Raw genomic sequence first — 19,446 nt, 5'->3', positions numbered from 1 at the left:
CATAGATACAGAAATAAGTAAAGAAAAAAAATAACTTCAGATTTTGGTAAGTACTAGGAAGAAAATAAATAGAAATTTATAAACAAAAGAATGGCAGGTAAACTTACATAGGGTGTTCAAGAGAACAGAATATTTAGGCTGGTAAGTAAGAACAGGCTCCAGATAAGACTTCCAGGCAAAGAGAACACCTAAAGCAAAGAACCTGGTCAGAGAAGAACTTGGCTTATTCCAGGATACAGAGAAGACCCATGTAAATGATGAAGGGGAAGAGGGAAAGGCAGACCAGGAAATGGGGAAGGAGAGGGGAAGAAAACGGTGAAGTAGGTGGAAGCCAGATCATTCAGGGGCCCATGCATCATAAAAGGGAGTTTGGATTTTATTCTAGGTTAGGGAAGTTACTGAATGTTTTTATACCAGGGAATGACATGATCTTATTTACATTATTAAAAGGTCAGCCTGGCTGCTGTGCAGAGAATCGGTTGTAGAGAAGCAAAGGCAGGAAGCAAAGAGGTCACTTGGGAGGCCTTTGCAATAATTCAGAGAAATAATATGGGTAGCTTGAACTAAGGGTTGCAGGGGAAAGAGAGAGAAGCAGATATATCAAGGCTCAAGGCATATTTTAGAAACAGAGCAAAGAGAATTGCAGCTGAACTGTATATGAAGGATAAGAAGAAAGAGAGACGTGATATTAAAACGAAAGGGAAAAAAGGAGGGTACTCAAATATTTGCTCAACTATCCCCATTTCCAGTAATAAGATGGTCAAATAGATGACCATGTATAAACTGGGATTTGGGGAAAACCAGAAAAATAATCCAAATCAAAAAAACACAACTCCTACTAAGTAACAGATTTCCTGAACTGATAAAAACCAGATGTCATTTCTCTAAATTACTATTCTAAGCTCACGCCTTCAAAAAATTTTTAACTTATGAAACTATGTAACCTGAGTTCATCAGTTATATTAAATCCGGCTTTCTGTCACTTATGAGCAAGCAGTGTGCCAAACGACCACAACTTTAGTTTTTAAATTCTGCAAACAGACAAGACAAATTTAGAGGGAAAAAAAAAAATTCTTCAACAAAGGCAAAAGCCATTTTACAAATATGAGATTTTAAAATAAAACCTGTTTCCAGGTCCCCTTCAGGACAAATAGATATTTAATCATTTGAAACTTAATCTGAGCCCCTAGACAGATGAATTTAAAAGCTGAGCAAAAACATATAGAAGTTGGAACTCATAATGCAGTCATCTTCTCCCCCTCCCCATACCATTCTAGCTGCAGTCAGTAATGCACTGTAGTAATACGCATTAAGACAGAGAAGGGTAGTATCTTAGGAGTTCTTATTGAATATGAGTGCCCCTTGACCTGACAATCAAACAATATTCTAAACAAACTTGATGAAGAGAAAGGGTTCCAACACAACACTACATTCTTATCCCAGAGAACAGATAGACCTATTTCAACATGGTCATATTGCTGATGTTAATTTATCTTTCAAGATATCTATCCAGATGGCTTTTTTTTTTTTTTGGTGCTATTTTTCAGGTAGTTTTCTCCAGCAAAGTTGATTTATTTATTCATGAAATTGGCAGATAATGGTACTAGAGAGAATGAATCAACAAGTTATGTTGAAATATAGCCAACTATCACTTTTTAAATAGCATCAAAAGTCCCACGTTTTCCTGCCATGATCCAACAAGGCACTTGCCTACAAGCAGCTGCCTTTGGTGACAACTCATGATGTACTTAGGAAACGCAGTTCTCTACTCACTAAAATAAAATTACAGAAACTCGTCTAAATGCAAGGGTCATGTGCATCCCCAGTCGCCTCCATGACACTGCTGTTTGACACAGCAATAACCTCTGTCCACCCTTAAAAAAGCATCTGCCAAGAAGAAAGCTAATCTGATCTATTTTGTTTAAGAAGGGGGAAAAAGAGAACGATGGATTTCTAATGTGAGACTACACTGCATTCTCCTACCAGGGATAAGCTACATGACGTAGGGATTTTAATCTATTTTGTTCATTGCTGTATGCCCAGTATCTAGAAAAATTACCTAGAAAATAGTAAACATTCAACAAATATTGAATTAATAATGAATAAATAAACAAATCTCAATTTCTTGTTAGTACTAAGAAAATGAAGCCCTTCAGTTATTCCAGGGATATTCAGCAATTATGACCTTTCACAGCTCCCAGACTCATGAAAATCTCCAACACCCTCAACAGCTCCAGCACCATCACTGGCTTCATCCTCCTGGGCTTCCCTTGCTCCAGGGAGGGACAGATCCTCCTCTTTGTGCTCTTCTCTGCTGTCTACCTCCTGACCCTCATGGCCAATGGTTCTATCATCTGTGCTGTGCGCTGGGATCAGAGACTCCACACCCCCATGTACATCCTGCTCGCCAACTTCTCCTTCCTGGAGATCTGGTATGTCACCTCCACCGTCCCCAACATGTTAGCCAACTTCCTCTCTGACAACAAGGTCATCTCCTTCTCTGGGTGCTTTCTCCAGTTCTACTTTTTCTTCTCCTTGGGTTCTACAGAATGCTTTTTCTTGGCTATTATGGCATTGGATCGATACCTTGCCATCTGCCGGCCTCTACATTACCCCACTCTCATGACTGGACATCTCTGCACCAATCTTGTGATCAGCTGCTGGGTACTTGGTTTCCTCTGGTTCCCAGTCCCCATCATCATCATTTCCCAGATGTCCTTCTGTGGATCCAGGATTATTGACCACTTCCTGTGTGACCCGGGTCCTCTGTTAGCACTCACCTGTACCAGAGCCCCAGTCATGGAATTTTTTTGGTCGATCATTAGTTCTCTCCTCTTATTTATTCCTTCCCTCTGCATTGTGGGTTCGTATGCTCTGGTCCTGAGAGCTGTATTGAGAGTCCCTTCAGCAGCTGGACGAAGAAAAGCTTTCTCCACCTGTGGGTCCCATCTGTCTGTGGTTTCACTCTTCTATGGTTCAGTGATGGTCATGTATCTGAGCCCAACATCTGAGCATGATGCTGGAATGCAGAAGCTTGTGACACTGTTTTATTCTGTGGGCACCCCACTCATTAATCCTGTGATCTACAGTCTGAGGAATAAAGATATAAAACATGCCCTGCAAAAATTTCTGGGAATATAAACATAAGAACCTTGGTCACACACACAAAAAAAGAAAAGAAATCTTTGGGCAACTGGGCTATCTTTATACTCCATATTAAAAAATCTTAGTAAATGACTAGTTCCACTTTGAGAATTGTTCATCTTATTCATCATGGCTATCTGTGCTTTTCCTAGAATTGTTAGGGGGAGAAGGAACTCAGAGACTTTATCCAACTTCCTCATTTTGCAGACAAAGAAGCTGCAGAATGAAAATTTTGAGTTATTTGCTCTGGTCATAACTTTATGATGCACAGAAAAATCTTTTTTATACATCTCTTTTTACTCATAAAGAGAGAAATACATAATAAACTTTAAGAAAGTATTGGGGGGGTTGGCATGCAGGTGTGCAACCGTCAAATATTTTTTCATCTAAGGAGGGGAAATATATATTACTAATAGGAGTCTATACTGGTACAATGTCTACTTAAGACATTGCAAACAATTTAAGAAAGTTTAAAATTCACATATCCATTAGCCCAGCAATTGTACTCACTTCCAGATACTGAGTCTATACATATAATCATACATATGTGAAAATGGCATTGTTTGTAACAGCAAATTATTAGAAACCACTTAAATGCCTATTTATTGAGATGTTTCAATATGTATAATGTGTCCATGCAATGGAATATGATGTAGCATTTCTTAAATGAGGGAGTTTTAGACGTACAGATGTGGAACTTCCTCCAAGTTATATTTGTTGTTAAGTGAGTAAATGATGTAGAGTATGTAAGTTGTCATTTATGGATGAGATTATAAATTTGTCTTTGTGGTTTAAAAGAAAAGAATGAGATATCTTCCAAAGGATAGATAAGAAACCTAACCATCGTTGCATTTGGGAAAAGGGTGTTTTGAATTCAAGAGAAGGAAAAAGACTTATTTTCACTCATTGGTATCTTTGAAACAGAATTCTATAGACGATGATGATTATGATGATGATGATAGCTCTGCTTGTAAGTTTTCTGAGATCTGGAGCCTAAGAAACAGTCCCCTACCCTTCCTGGGTTCCTTGGGGAATCTCTGAAGCAGGCTGCCTTCCATGGCAAACAAGGGAGCCAGGATCCAAAAACCCACAAACATCATTTTATTCAGACTTCTTGGTTCTGGAGGGAAAACATGGGAAATTATTTTGTCCTCTGAGGGTTTGTGGGAGGAAATAAACTGTGTTAAAGTGATAACTAGTCTCTTTTCAGGGATATTATATTTACATTCCTTATTGTTCACTCTTTCATTAAAGCCATTTAATGAATACCTTTAATATGTCAGGTACAGATCTAGGAAATGAGTCAGATAAAGTCAATAAGTCACATTTCAGTCCTTCATGGAGCTGATAGCCAGGATGAGAAAAAATTAAATTGTGAGATGTGCAATGACCAAAAGGGAGATTAGTTGCTAGGGGAGTCAACTGGGGAAGGGTATATGCAAATAATGGAGAGGTAAGGGCTGAGAGAGCAAGAGAATGAAGTATTTCCACACAGCTAACCATGGCTCACAGACTACAGGGTCACCACAGAGTAAAAATCAGGAGTGCCCCCGATAGACACCCATAGAAAGGGTCTATGAGCCTCTTAAAGAAAACCTGTCTCATGGTTTACAATTGACTGCTATTAACAAGCAAAAGAAATCTGATTGTTAAATATGATAAAAATTAAAATCCAAAATTCATTTTTAAGAACAATATGTGCAAATAAAAAATGAACTATTTTATGACTAAAATGTGAGAATTACTCTTCCAGAGACTTGGAACTTCAGTCTGTCTGATTTCCCTGATTTCACACATACACACATATAATTTTACATGTATGGTCACAACATACATACTGTCTCTCTGCAAGCCATCCTCTATTTTTTTCTTTTCCTCTCCCTTCTTACCTTTATTCCTTCCCCACTTCTCTCCACAACCACCTCATACTCTAGCTAAATAAGCAACGTTAATAACCTACTGTGTATCCTTCCACATTATTCTCAGTGCACATGTAATTCTATGCTTATACACACACATACTCACACATATATTCTAAAATACTTGTGTCTTTATTTTTATGAGATAGATTCCTAGGAATGTATTTTTGGATCAAAGATCAGTACACATAATAGATACTGTTAGATTGCTTTCACTCAAGGCTGTACCCAATCACATTTCCACCATCAATACCCGTATAAGCTAATAAAATTACTTTAAATTTTGCTAGTTTGGCGGCTTAAAAGAGATAGCCCACTTATATTGCTAGTAATAAAGTTGAGCATTTTTTTTTCCTTGTCAGTGGATTTTCTCTACTATTTGCCTGCTAACATCCTTATCCATTTTTTAATTGTTTATATTTTGCTTTTAAAAACTTTTATTTATTGTAGATATTAACACTTTATCTGCCAAATGTATTGCAAATGTTTTTCTCTACAATTTCATTTTTGTTTATAGTATCTTTACTAAAATTTGATTACACATACTGGACATACTTTTCCTTGTACTAATAGCTAGAGATTTATAAAGAATAAAGATGAGCCAATTTGGATTGTTAAAAGAGGATTATTCTCCCATATGCCTCTTCACCCAAACAGAAAAAGATGGAGTTAGCTATTGCGCTATCCAAAGACAATTCAGGAGCTTTGGTTAATTCTCATTCCACAAATGACAAGACTTGAGTGCAAGATCCAGATTATTGTCAAGTAGGCTAGAGATGACAGGGTTGGAGACTGACATCACTACAGAATATATCGATGTCATGATGTGACAATTGTCTGCATTTTAACTGAACTTCCAGATGTAGGACTCAAGGAATGAAATACGAGGGTGAGTCAAAAATTATCTGCACTCTGGCTGTAGAATTTATTTTCATTAACTTTTAGAAATGACAAATACATCTTTTTTTTGACATAATCTCCTTGCTTTTCAATACACTTTGTCCATCTGTCAACAAGCTTTCATATTCCTTCATCAAAAAATGTTTTAGGTTGACCGGCAGGCCATGAATGCACCACTGTCCACTTCTTCATCAAAAGTGAATCTGGCTCCTTCTTGATGGCTAACACTTGTGTGACCTTCCTTGAACATCTCTATCCATTCATACACACTTCTTCGCAACAAAACACTTTCTCCATACTGCTCACAAAGTCTTCAATAAATAATGAAACCAGGCACACCCTCAGACCACAAAAAACAAATCACTGCACACAGCTCTTCTTTCATGCAAATCACAAGTAGGGCATCCATTTTTGCTGGCACTGCAGTTACAAATGAACTGATGTAACACATTCACACCTGCACAGCAGTGACTGGGGAGACAGGAGCCTTGAACAGAAAGCACTGATAAGACAGTGTGGCCAACAGAAGTTTTAATATAACCAAAGTGCGGATAATTTTTGACTCACCCTCATGTATTCTATGATGGGTATGAGGATACAGGACAGGACATCAGTGGGTCCATGTCACACAGCAAGTGATAAATAATGTTAGTGGGGGAAATGAGGATTAAGTATATAAGGACATGAATGAGCAATCACAAGAACACTGGAATAGTCAGAGCCACCCATGATGATGGGATAGTGAAGCAGATGTTCAGGTTCCAATCATTAGCCATGAAAGAGAGCCAGGAGCATTCAGTTTTGTGCAGGGAAATGAAACAGAAATGAGAAAAGCAGCCAGAGAAGGAAAGGGTGTTGGACTGAATATTGATGAATATGTTGTGGACCACGCAGGGAACATATAACAATGCAATCATTGCCCCAACAACTCATCAACACAGGCTCAAAGAGCAATGGATCCAAATACCCATAACCCAGGTTTGAATTCTAGTTTTGCCAATTACTAGCTGTGCACTGGCAGAAAGTGATTAAAATCCTCTGAGCCTCAGCCCTAGTATGTAAAAGGTAAAATTAAACCTAACATTTCTAAAACCCACAAACTATTCCAATTACTGCTAAATCCTAGATAAACAGCATTTATTTTTTATGAGGATTATTCCATATTTTTGGCTTAGGTTGCAAATGGAGGGAAAAAGTTACACCAGAATGGTTTATGGTCAGTCTTTAACTCACAATACAATAAAGCTAAAAAGAAAGTGTTAGAAACTTAAGCTGATTCACTAATTAACTTACTTTTAATCAATGGTAGGAGATGAAGTGATATACACAAGATAGGGCTATCAGCAGACAATCCAAAGTCCTCTCCTGGAACCAGCCTTGCCTGAGCCTGCCATGGATTGGACAGATTATAAGAAGATGGGTCTGCACCTACACTGCCCTGGGCCGGTATGGTAGACAGAATAATGACACCCCAAGACATCCATGTTTTAATCTCCTGTGAATATGTTACCTTGCATGGCAAAAGGGACTCTGAAAATTTGATTGAATTAAGGATCTTGAGACAGGAAGACAGATTATCTGGGTAGCCAATCTAATCATAAAAGCTGTTAAAAGTAAAAGAGAGAGGCAGATGAGAGAGTCAAAGAAGAAGGTGTGACAATGAAAGTAGGGGTTAAATTCAGAGAGAAGTTTGAAGATATTACACTGATGTCTTTCAAGATGGAAGAAGAGGACAGACCAAGTACTGCAGGAAAACTCTAGAATCTAAAAAAAAAGCAAGGAAATGGATTCTCCCCTATAGCCTCCATAAGGGACGTAGTTCTGCTAACACCTTGAATTTAATCCAGTAGAACCTATTTCAGACTTGTCTGACAAAATTCTTTTTTTTTTAAGAGAATTTTATTGTATTGTATTGTATCTTTTATAATGGATTCTTTTTAATTAATTTATTTTTTTATTTATTTTATCTTTGGCTGCGTTGGGTTTTCATTGCTGCTGCAAGGGCTTTCTCTGGTTGCGGTCAGCAGGGGCTACTCTTTGTTGCGGTGTACAGGCTTCTCCTTGCAGTGACTTCTCTTGTTGCGGAGCATGGGCTCTATGCATGTGGGCTTCAGTAACTGTGGCACATGAGCTCAGTAGTAGTGGCACACAGGTTTAGTTGCGCCATGGCATGTGGGATCTTCCCAGACTAGGGCTCAAACCTGTGTGCCCTGCATTGGCAAGCGGATTCTTAACCACTGCGCCACCAGGGAAGCCTCAAAATTCTAAGATAATAAATTTGCATTCTTTTCAACCACTAAATTTGTGGCATTTGTTATAACATCAATAGGAAATTAATACATCTAACTAAATAAGAACCTGAACTATTTGGGTTGTGGCAATATAGTAACTTGTGTGCTGTCTAGGAGGATAGAAAACATCTGTTTGGACTGTGTAAGTGAATACTGTGGAAATAAATGTACAATATGCTACTCTCCAGCTCAGCCAGAATATGAGAAGGTAAAGAATAGAACAGCATGATCCAACTTTGTAGCAAGCTTCAAATGCATGACAATAAGCTTACAAAGTTAAAAGAAGACCCACTAAAAAACCCCATACATATACAATCAAATATTCTTTAGCAAGGGCACCAAGAATACAAAATGAGGAAAGAATAGTCTATTCAATAAATGGTATTGGGAAAATGGATAATCCATAAGCAAAAGAATAAAATTGGAACCATATTTTACACCATACACAAAAATCAACTTAAATGGATTAATGACTTAAATATAAGATATGAAACTGCAAAACCCCTAGAAGAAACCACAGGGGAAAGGACTCTTAACATTACCCTAGGCAATGATTTTTTGGATATGATACCAAAAGCACAAGCAACAAGAAGAAAAATCAACACGTGAAACTACATCAAACTTAAAAGCTTTTGAACAGCAAATGAAACAATAAACAAAATTAAAAGGCAACCAAGAAAACCTACAGAATGAGAGAAAATTTTTGCAAACAAAACATCAGATAAGGGGTTAATATATATAAAATACATAAAGAACTCAGTCCACTTAATAACAAAAAATGATTAAAATGAGAGGCAGAACTAAATGGACAGTTTTCAAACTGGACATCAAAATGGCCAACAGGCATATGAAAAGATGCTCAATATCACTAATCATCAGGAAAATGCAAATCAAAACCACAATGAGATATCACCTCACACCTGTTAAAAATGACTATCACCAAGAAGACAAGACACAACAGGTGCCAGCTTATACATTGCTGATGGGAATGAAAATTGGTCCAACTACTATGGAATACAATATGGAGGTTCCTCAAAAAATTAAAAATAGATCAACCATACAATCCAGCAATTCCACTTCTGGATATATACCCAAAGGAAATGAAAACAGGACTTCGGTAAGATATATGCATTCCTATATTTACTGCAGCCTTATTCACATTAGCTAAAATATGGAAACAACTCAAATGCCCAGCAACAAATGAGTGGATAAAAAATATGTGTGACATATATGCAATAGAATATTATTTAGTTATGAGAAAGGAGGATATCCTGTCATTTGCAACAACATGAATGAACCATGACGCATTATGCTAAGCAAAGATGAGTCAGACAAAGACAAGTACTGTATGATATCACTTACACATGGAATCTAAAAAAGTCAAACCTGTTTTAAAAAAAACAGTAAAATGCTGGTTACCAGGGAGATGGTGGGTGGATAAGATTTATGGTGTTTAAGGGTACAGACTTGTAACAAGTAGTAAATAACCATAGAGATCTAATGCACAGTACAATGAATACAGGCAATAATATTGTACTGTAATTACATAATGTGATAAATATCACTATATCATATTACAATATATAAATGTCTCAAAGTAATACACTGTATATCTTAAGTACACACAATGTTACATGTCAAATTTATTCAATAAAATTTGTTTTAAAAAGACAACATATAGAATGGGAGAAAATATTTGCAAACTGTATGTTTGACAAGGGGTTAATACCCAAAATACGTAAAGAACTTCTACAAGTCAAGCACAAAAAATTAATAACTCTTTAAAAAATGAGAAAAGAACCTAAATAGACATTTCTCCAAAGAAGCCATACAAATGGCCAACAGGCATATGAAAAGATGCTCAGCATCAGTAATCATCAGGGAAATGCAAATCAAAACCACAATGAGATATCACTTCACACTTGTTAGGATGGCTATTATTTTTTCAAAAAAAGAGGTAAAAAATGTTGACAAGAACATGGAGAAAACAGAATTTTTGGGTTACTGTTGGCAGGAATGTAAATTGGTGCAGCCATTATGGAAAACAGTATGGAGTTTCCTCAAAGAATTCAAACTACAAGTACCATATGATCCAAGAATCCCTCTTCTGAGTCTTTATCCAAAGAAATTGAAATTAAGACTTCGAAGAGATATCTGTTCAACTGCAGCAATATTCTCAATAGCCAAATATGAGAACAACCTAAAGTTCCATCAACAAATGAATGTATAAAGAAAAAAATATATCTATCTCTATATAGATATATATAAAATATGTATTATATATGTATATATTATATATAAATACATACACACCCCCTACACAGACACACACACACACACATTTCATTTAGCTTTTAAAATGAAGAAAATCCTGCCATTTGGACAGCATGGATGAGCCTGGAGGATATTTCTCTTAGGGAAAGAAAAAGACAAATACTACATGATCTCATATACATGTGGAATCTAAAGTAGCCAAACTCATAGAAGCAGAGAGTAGAATGGTGATTTCCAGGAGCCTGAAGGAGATGGAAGTGGGGAGGTATTGGTAAAAGGGAACAAAGTTTCATGTATGTAAGAAAAAAGTTCTGGAGAGCTACTGTACAATATAGTGCCTATAGCTAACAATACTGTATAGTATACTTAAAATTTTCTAAGAGGGTAGGTATTTTTGCCAATAATAATAATAATAATAATAATAATGGAGGTGGAAACTTTGGGAAGTTATAAGCATGTTAATGGACTTGGAGGTAATGATTTCATGGGTGTACACTTATCCCCAAAATCATTGTTATATACATTCAATATATACAGCTTTTGCATGTCAAACATACCACAAAGAAGGTGGATTTTTTTAAAGACATATATAGGGCAAATCTACTCAGCAACTCAGAGAAAAATTCAATTAAAAAATGCGATTTTGCCCATAAAAATTCTGATTGTACTCATAAAAAAATTTTAGTGTAAATGCAGTCTCAAATGATTAATGATGAAAATTCTCAGCAAGGTTCAATGCATGAATATTTCCAGAAGTACAAGAAACTCCTCTTAAAAAGCTAAAAGTTGGCCTGGAGAAGGAGAGGAAATGGGGGGTGGGGGGGAAGGAGGGAAGAGAAAGAAAGAAAAAGAAAGGAAGGAAGGAAGGAAGGAAGGAAGGAAGGAAGGAAGGAAGGAAGGAGGAAGGAAGGAAGGAAGGAAGGAAGGAAGGAAGGAAGGAAAGAAAGAAAGAAAGAAAGAAAGAAAGAAAGAAAGAAAGAAAGAAAGAAAGAAAGGGAGAGAGAGAGAAAAAGGAAGGAAGGAAGGAAGGAAGGAAGGAAGGAAGGAAGGAAGGAAGGAAGAAAAAGAAAGAAAGAAAGAAAGAAGAAAGAAGAGGAAGGAAGGAAGGAAGGAAAGAGTGGGGGGAGGGAGGGAGAAAGAGAAATAAAGAGGGACAGGGAAGAAGAGAGAGAATGAGAAAGGAAAGAAGGCAGACAGAGAAGGGGGCAGGGAAGAGGAAGGGAGAAGAAAGAAAGAAGAAAAGGAGGAAGGGAAGAAGATTTAGTCAAACCAACCATAATGGGATTTATGGTCAATTATGGGATTTATTTACCAGAAAATGGTGATGGGTAACCCAATAGCAGAAGGGAACATGAAAAAAAACAGTGGCATCATTCTGTAGTTGTTGATAGTATTGAACTAACCAGTGGTACAGACATTCTAGGAAGAAGGTCTATAATAACTTGATGGAATTTAAAAAAATGGTACTGATGAACCCAGGGACAGGGCAAGAATAAAGATGCAGATGTAGAAGAACGGACTTGAGGACATGGGGTGGTGGGGGAGAAGAGAAAGCTGGGAGCGAGTGAGAGAATAACATTGACATATATACACTACCAAAGGTAAAGTAGATAGCGGGTGGGAAGCTGCTGTATAACACAGGGAGATCAACTCAACGATGGGTGATGTCTTCGAAGGCTGGGAGGGAGTTGCGGGAGGGAGGGGATATGGGGATATATGTATAAATACAGTTGATTCACTTTGGTGTACCTCAAAAACTGGCACAACAGTGTAAAGCAATTATATTCCAACAAAGAGCTTAAAAAAAAAACTTGAAAGTTTATCCGAAATTAATTGACTTGGTTGCAGAATGAGGTAAACTCTCCCACACATAATCTACAACAAAATGGTTCTGTACGTCAGACATCTCTGCCACTGAGCAGTACAGCAGTCATTCTGGCTCTCTCAGAGAAGTGGCAGCAGTATTCTGCTCACAAGCGGAGAGTGTCAGCCAAGCTGTGTCCTCAGTGGTATATTATCTTCTGAAACTGCTCTTATAAGAAAGCTTATTGCTGATAACCAATTCAGAGAAAAAAAGAATCAGTGACTGGTCACATAAATCCATTTTTCCTTTACCTGGAAAATCTATATGCATGCTCCATCTCCCACAGTAGAAAGTCCTGACTGCAGATGGATGGTGTTTCAATGACAGTACTCTTAAAAGGAATCATTATAGTAAATAGCATCCACCTGACAAAATCAATATTTAAATCATTAAAAAGCTTAATTGGGGAAAAAAAATTTAATTGGTTGTTTGAAACTTGAAAAAATTTGCTTATCTAAAGTGTTATAAGTAGTGGTTAGGCTATAATATACTAGACCCTAGGTCCTTGCTGGTCTCCCCAAAAGTAAATCCTGAGACAAAGATTCCATTTGGGTAATGAAAGGAATACTGACAGAGAAAAGGCAAACAAAGAAGGGAAGTCTTCCAACCAAGGGTGAATTGTCAAGCCAGCTATTACTGGAGGTACATGGAGCCAATCCCTGCGGATAATCCCAAGGTAGTAAACTAGACATCCCAGACTAATCCCAATATAAGGGCAAGGGAGCTGGGATATTGATATATCAATAGCCTTCTGTCCATAGTGGAGGGTTTCTGAAGAGTGTGGAGGTAATTACTTTCCCAGCACTTCTGGCCTGGAAGAATGAACAACGGAGAGCCAAAGCAGCTTTTCCAGTAAAAAAAAAAATTGTAATTAACTTAAAAAAAAATTTTTTTTAAACCATTAAGCAAACATACACAGAAACTGGCAGTCGGCAGTTGCACTGAACTGGAAGGAAGAAGGAAAAACAGAGGGGATATTCAGCAGGACCTAATGACCTCTGTTACATTGTACTGATACCACCTTCAAGAAATCTGTGAGAAAACATTTGAGCTGAGGGGAACAATGCAGGAGAGGCTAACAAAAAAAAAAATAGGACAGCAAAGAGGACACTTCACCACTTAGCCCTCTACCTCTGCATGAGTAAATTAATCTCCTGGGATCCTCAGTCCACAGGGCTTAACTCTCCCACTGGTGGCCATCAACACAGAATGTTCTTGTCTGCTTTACGGAGTGTAAAATTATTCACCCAACAAAAATATATGATCTTCCACTGTGTGCTTAAGCAACTTGATGTGACCAAGACACAAGGACTTCTGCAAGAAATGGTGGGGAAAACTGAAAATATATAATATAAAAAAAAACAACAATAGTAACAGTAACGATAGGCTAGGATGGCATTGCAAGGGTCTTTGTTTGCCAATTTTGAATCTCATGTTGTGGACAGAGGGAAACATCAAGGCTATTCAAACAAGGAAGTGAAATGAACTGATAAGTCTTTGAGATGAAACTCCTACACAAATTGGGAACAGAGAGACAAGAAATGAGTTGTGCAAGAAGACCTGGACCTCCATCAAGATGAGGAAGCCTTAGAGCCCAACTCTCTGATGCAAACCCTGAGGAGACCTATGGAACGACCTGTTCTGGCCTCTCTTGGATGTAACAAGTGTACCCTCAAGGCACCTGCGTGAGACTCACAGGGCCCAACCACAAATGAGAAAGGAAAAGATCTATAAAACAACCAGGGTGGCCCTGAGAGGGGACCAATTCCTGGGGTAACTGCACAGCCCTCTATGGCTGAGGTCACATTATACCTCCAGCACATCTCCTTTCTGGAGAATCAGAGGAGGCTCTGTTCCCAAAACCCATGACTCACAGCACTTACTAGAGGCCCAGTGAATAGCTTCCTACATCACAGCCACCACGCTCTGTGTTATTTTTATAGACCTTCCCTTGAACACCTGCTAGGCACTCTGAGTTGACTTATAGATTGACTGAATCTCATGCCATCCCTGAGAAATTTGGAGCTGGCAAAAGTAACACTTTCCACTCTACAGGGAGACAAGGGTATATGTATCAGAGACTCAGGAGAAGGCAGTCCACAGAGGAAGGGAATAACTAGTACCGAACAGCCTCCTAACACAGTCCTCCTTCTGGAAGTGGTAAATTGGTCCTCATGGATCCTCACTATCCTCACTACTACTGGAGGCTCTGCTTATAATCCCTCCATCCTCCAGAAAACACAGAAAGATCTTCACCATACTTCTACTCCTTTACTCTTGATGGTTTTTGTAGAGAGAACCAACTCCCCTTTTCAGGAAGACCAGACACTGTCAGAGAAACTTCAAGTCTGAATTGCCCTCTGGTCCATGAAAGGAGACAATATAGTGCTTAGAGGAGAAAATAAACATAAGAGAGTGAGAAAAACTGCTACCCTCTAAATAAGGCTTCCTTTTACTTTGCCTCAGCTATATACTATACAGCTAAAAATTCCTAAGCATTACACTGTGTCAGGCCCCAGAAAAGGTTCCATGTGTTTTCTCATTCAGAGTCCTCAATCCTTTGGTGAAAATGTGACTGTGCCCATTTTACAGCTGAAAGAACTGGAAAGAGCTTATATAATTGACTTGACAAAGTTTTCACAATTGGTAAAAGTATAAGTTGTGATTCAAACACTTGACTCCTTACTACAAATCCGTTGCTTTTCTACTATGCTTTAGCTGCCTACCACTTCTCAGAAATGAAATGAGAATGTTGCTCTTATTTTCAAGGGCTTTGCAGAAATGGGACAGGCGTGCCATCTCCTGTCCAGATCAAATGAAGCAGATGGGTGTGCTATTGTGAGAGCAGGCCAGTAACGCTTCCACCCCATTGTGCCTTCTTGAACTAGCCCTGGGGGAAAAGGTAAAATATCAGAGAAATGTCTTTCCTTCATCTTATATAATATAGCTGAGGACTTGGCTATTCTTGATTGGATTCATCCCAATCTTCCCAACACACAGTGGGGGTGAGCCTGTAGTTTATTTTGTTTGGCTTTGTTAATGAACCCAGTCCAAACATCCTGTATACACAACACACCTCTGACACCACTGTATGCATATTCCCACTCCCTCTGCCACAGCACTTTCTGCAGCTGATTTAGGGGAATCTTCCTGCCTCTCTGACAGCTCCAGCTTCCCCTCGTGCCCTGGCTACTCTGTATAGAGAAGGAAAGTAATAAAGGGTGAGTAACAAACAATATAATCTCGTCAGAAATATCTCTTTTTTCACCCACTGTCAGTTTAGTTAGGTTGACCATGAAATTGTGATGACACACAGAGAAACATTTTTCACACCTTTCTTATTTTCTAGGGCAGCTTTGTCAGACTCTCAAAGTAGGAGAACTGCCCTGAGAGGGAACTGACCAGGATCTTTCGGTTTCATGTAAAAGTGACAAACTATCCAACTGATTTTCTTACCTGAGAGACAGATGTAACTGCAGTATCACTTCTAGATCTTAAAGCCTTGATGTCATGTGTACTTGTGATATACTTGGAATAGGAGTAAACATGTTATAATGAAAAGATATTAAAAATCATATAACCCTACTCCCTTTTCATGTATCAAAAATGAAGCTATAGAGAACAGACTTGTAGCTGCCAAGTGGTGGTGAGGGAGAGGGATGGACTGGGTGTTTGGGGTTACTAGATGTAAACTATTACATTTAGAATGGATAAACAACATTTATCCTATTGTATAGCAAAGGAAATTATATCCAATCTCCTGGGATAAACCAAATGGAAAAGAACATAAAAAAAAGAATGTATATATGTGTATAACTGAGTCACTTTGCTGTACAGCAGAAATTAGCACAACATTGTAAATCAGCTATACTTCAATTAAAAATAGAGAAGTTAAAAATTTTAAAAATGAAGAAAATGAAGCTTATAGTCATTAGAAGATTCCACTAGAGCCACTAAGCAACTTTGTTATGATGCTGGACAGACAATTTCCACCCCATCCCCCCTCTCTCCTACTCTAACATCCACAGCTGGGGGACCATAATTATCTTTAGCAAGAGAGAGTAAACCACCTGGGGTGGGACATGCTCTTCCACACAGAACATTAGTTCCCGTTACTTCCTTTGAATGGATTCCTCTCAAGTCTGGGCCAACACTCTCATAGCTTCAGATCATTTGGAGCCTTTTCTTGTATAATTAACTTCCCAAAATTTCATCTCACAGACTTTGTGAAGCTCAAATGAAGTAACTGGTAAATATCTCTATATTATCTATCTATATTCTCTACATTGTTAACAGTGTAGACAATCATTTCTTAAAAAAAAATTTACAAAATACATACAGTCTTCCTCACATTGTGCTGAGCACTAGGAATTAAGAGTGACCATGAAGGACAACAAGAACAAAGGCCCTGAATCAGGAAAATACGTGGCTGTTTCTAGAAATTGAAAGAAGGCTAATGTTATATTACTGAAGTACTGTGTGGGGGAGGGAAGCCGTGCATGCATTAGTGTGTGTGTGTGTGTGTGTGTGTGTGTGTGTCTCTGTATGCATGTGTGTGTCTGTGTGTTTGTATGTGTGTGTTTGTATGTGTGTGTCATGTGTAAAGACAGAGACAGGCAAATCCTGATGACTTTGGAAACTCATTTTTGTAGTCTAGCTGAAAGCTGGCCCAACAGATCTGTCAGCTCACAAGAACAGGCTGATTCCAGCTGCCCTCTAGAGGTTTCCTCCCTTTTGTAATAAGATACTTGCTGGACCAAGGAGCTTCTACTGTCCCACAGTAAAATGAATGGTCTTTGCTTCCCTGTCGCTATAAATGCATAGAACAGGAGTCAGCAAATTATGGCCGATGGGCCAAATCTGGCATGCTGCCTGTTTTTGTATAGCCAGTAAGCTAAGAATTTTTTCATTTTTAATTTAAATTTAAAAAATCAATAGAAGAGGGACTTTTCCGGTGGCACAGTGGTTAAAAATCCGCCTGCCAATGCAGGGGACACAGGTTGGATCCCTGGTCCAGGAAGGTCTCACATGCCCCTGAGCAACTAAGCCTGTTGGCCACAACTACTGAGCCCACGCACCACAACTACTGAAGCCCGTGCACCTAGAGCCTGTGCTCCACAACAAGAGAAGCCACTGAAATGAGAAGCCTGTGCAGTGCAACGAAGCGTAGCCCCTGCTCACTGCAACTAGAGAAAGCTCACACACAGCAGCGAAGAGCCAACACAGCCAATAAATTAACGAATTGATTAATTTTTTAAAAAAGAACTAAATTAATCCTGAATTTGCTATGTCAAGTGGTGGACAAGCAAAATCAATAAAAGATTAACATTCTGCGATACATCAAAGTTATGTGAAATTCAAATTTCAGTGGACATAATGAAAGTTTTATTGAAATACAGCCATGTGCATTCATTTAGGTATTGTGTCTATGGCTACTTTCACACAACAGCAGAGGTGAGTAGTTGTAACAAAGACTATATGGCCTACCAGTCTAAAATATTTAAGAAAGTGCTTGCTGACCCCTAATATACAGCTTTACGGAAGTGTGTCCCTCTCTGTTGTAATGCTGACTAGTGTGGATATAGTCCAATACATGCACATCGCAGTGGGATCAGTAGAGCACAAGAGGTGGAATATACCTGCTACCCCCGTGTTTGTTGAACCCTATTTTATATTTGTAGTTTTTATGTTAGTAGAGGGTGTATATATCTCCCTTACACAAAGAGTGTGTGTTTCTGTGTGTATGCATGTGCATGAGAGACACAGAGAAAGTGTGTTTCACTAACAGAATCATGAGAAGAGTTTGGAGATATTAAGAGGAGTCAAATCAAGGACCCCAGTTTGAAAATGTTTTTATCCTAAGTGCATTGGGAAGCTATTTGAAGTTTGTGTGAAGGGAGGGGATTGATCTGATTTTCTTTTTTTAAAGACTCACTCTGGCCATAGTATGGATAATACACTGTGGAGAGGCAAGGGTGCAAAATAGGAAACCCAGTTAGGACAGTATTACAGTGGTCCAGGGGAGAAAAGATGCTGGTTTGAACTAGAGAGAGGTGAGTGAACATGAGACTTATTTCAGAGACAAACTAACAGAAATTGCTGATGAATTAAATGTGAGGGTAAAGGAAAGGGAGGAAATACTACCCTGAAATAAGTTCCACCAATAAATAAATAGATGATTGATAGATAGATGATAGATAGATAGATAGATAGGTAGATAGATAGATGATAGATAAACGGTTCTTAAATATTTAATCTAAAGGGTCAATTATTAGGTCAAACAGATGCTTACCCCTAAATGAAATTTCAGGAACACCAGCAGAACAACTCTAGTCAAAAACACCTAGTCATTATCAGTAACAATTGTTTTTATTTTTTATTTTTGCTGTTCATTTTTTTTAAAGCTCTTTATTGGAATATAATTGCTTTACACTGTTGTGCCAGTTTTTGCTGTACAACAAACTGAATCAGCTGTATTTATACATATATCCCTATATCCCCTCCCTCCTGTGACTCTCTCCCACCCTCCCTATCCCAGCCCTCTAAGTTGTCACCCATTATGGAGTTGATCTCCCTCTGTTATGCAGCAGCTTCCCACTAGCTATCTATTTTACATTTGGTAGTGTATATATGTCAATGCTACACTCTCACTTCGTTCCAGCTTCCCCTTCCCACCACACACACCCCGTGTCCTCAAGTCTGTTCTCTACATCTGCATCTTTATTCTTGCCCTGTCACTGGGGTCATCAGTACCACTTTTTTAGATTCTATATATATGAGTTAGCATACAGTTATTTGTTTTTCTCTTTCTGGCTTACTTTGCTCTGTATGACAGTCTCTAAGTCCATCCACCTCACTACAAATAACTCAATTCCATTTCTTTTTATGGCTGAGTAATATTCCATTGTATATATGTGCCACATCTTCTTTATCCATTCATCTGTTGATGGGCATTTAGGTTGTTTCCATGTCCTGGCTATTGTAAATAGAACAATTGTTTTTAATTGATCAAAATAAAGTTACCTTCCTCTGAATTAGTACTAGACTTAGAGAC

The 19,446-nt window shown here is 38.2% G+C and overlaps 1 protein-coding gene across 1 annotated transcript; it reads left to right on the top strand.

The window, feature by feature from the left end:
- The first annotated feature begins 2,205 nt into the window (after window positions 1-2,205).
- LOC130845895 (olfactory receptor 11G2-like) lies at window positions 2,206-3,141 on the top strand. The gene has a single exon (XM_057723730.1). It carries the CDS (start codon window positions 2,206-2,208, stop codon window positions 3,139-3,141), a length of 936 nt encoding a protein of 311 aa, XP_057579713.1.
- Window positions 3,142-19,446: the final 16,305 nt, after the last annotated feature.

This window comes from Hippopotamus amphibius, chromosome 2 (genome assembly GCF_030028045.1).
Source record: "Hippopotamus amphibius kiboko isolate mHipAmp2 chromosome 2, mHipAmp2.hap2, whole genome shotgun sequence".
Taxonomy (NCBI): domain Eukaryota; kingdom Metazoa; phylum Chordata; class Mammalia; order Artiodactyla; family Hippopotamidae; genus Hippopotamus; species Hippopotamus amphibius.
Note: the sequence above shows the minus strand (reverse complement) of the source record. Positions and strands in the feature narration are given on the sequence as shown.

Excerpts from the sequence above, each read along its gene's own strand:
- LOC130845895 (XM_057723730.1), top strand. The coding sequence starts at position 2,206 with ATGAAAATCTCCAACACCCTCAACAGCTCCAGCACCATCACTGGCTTC.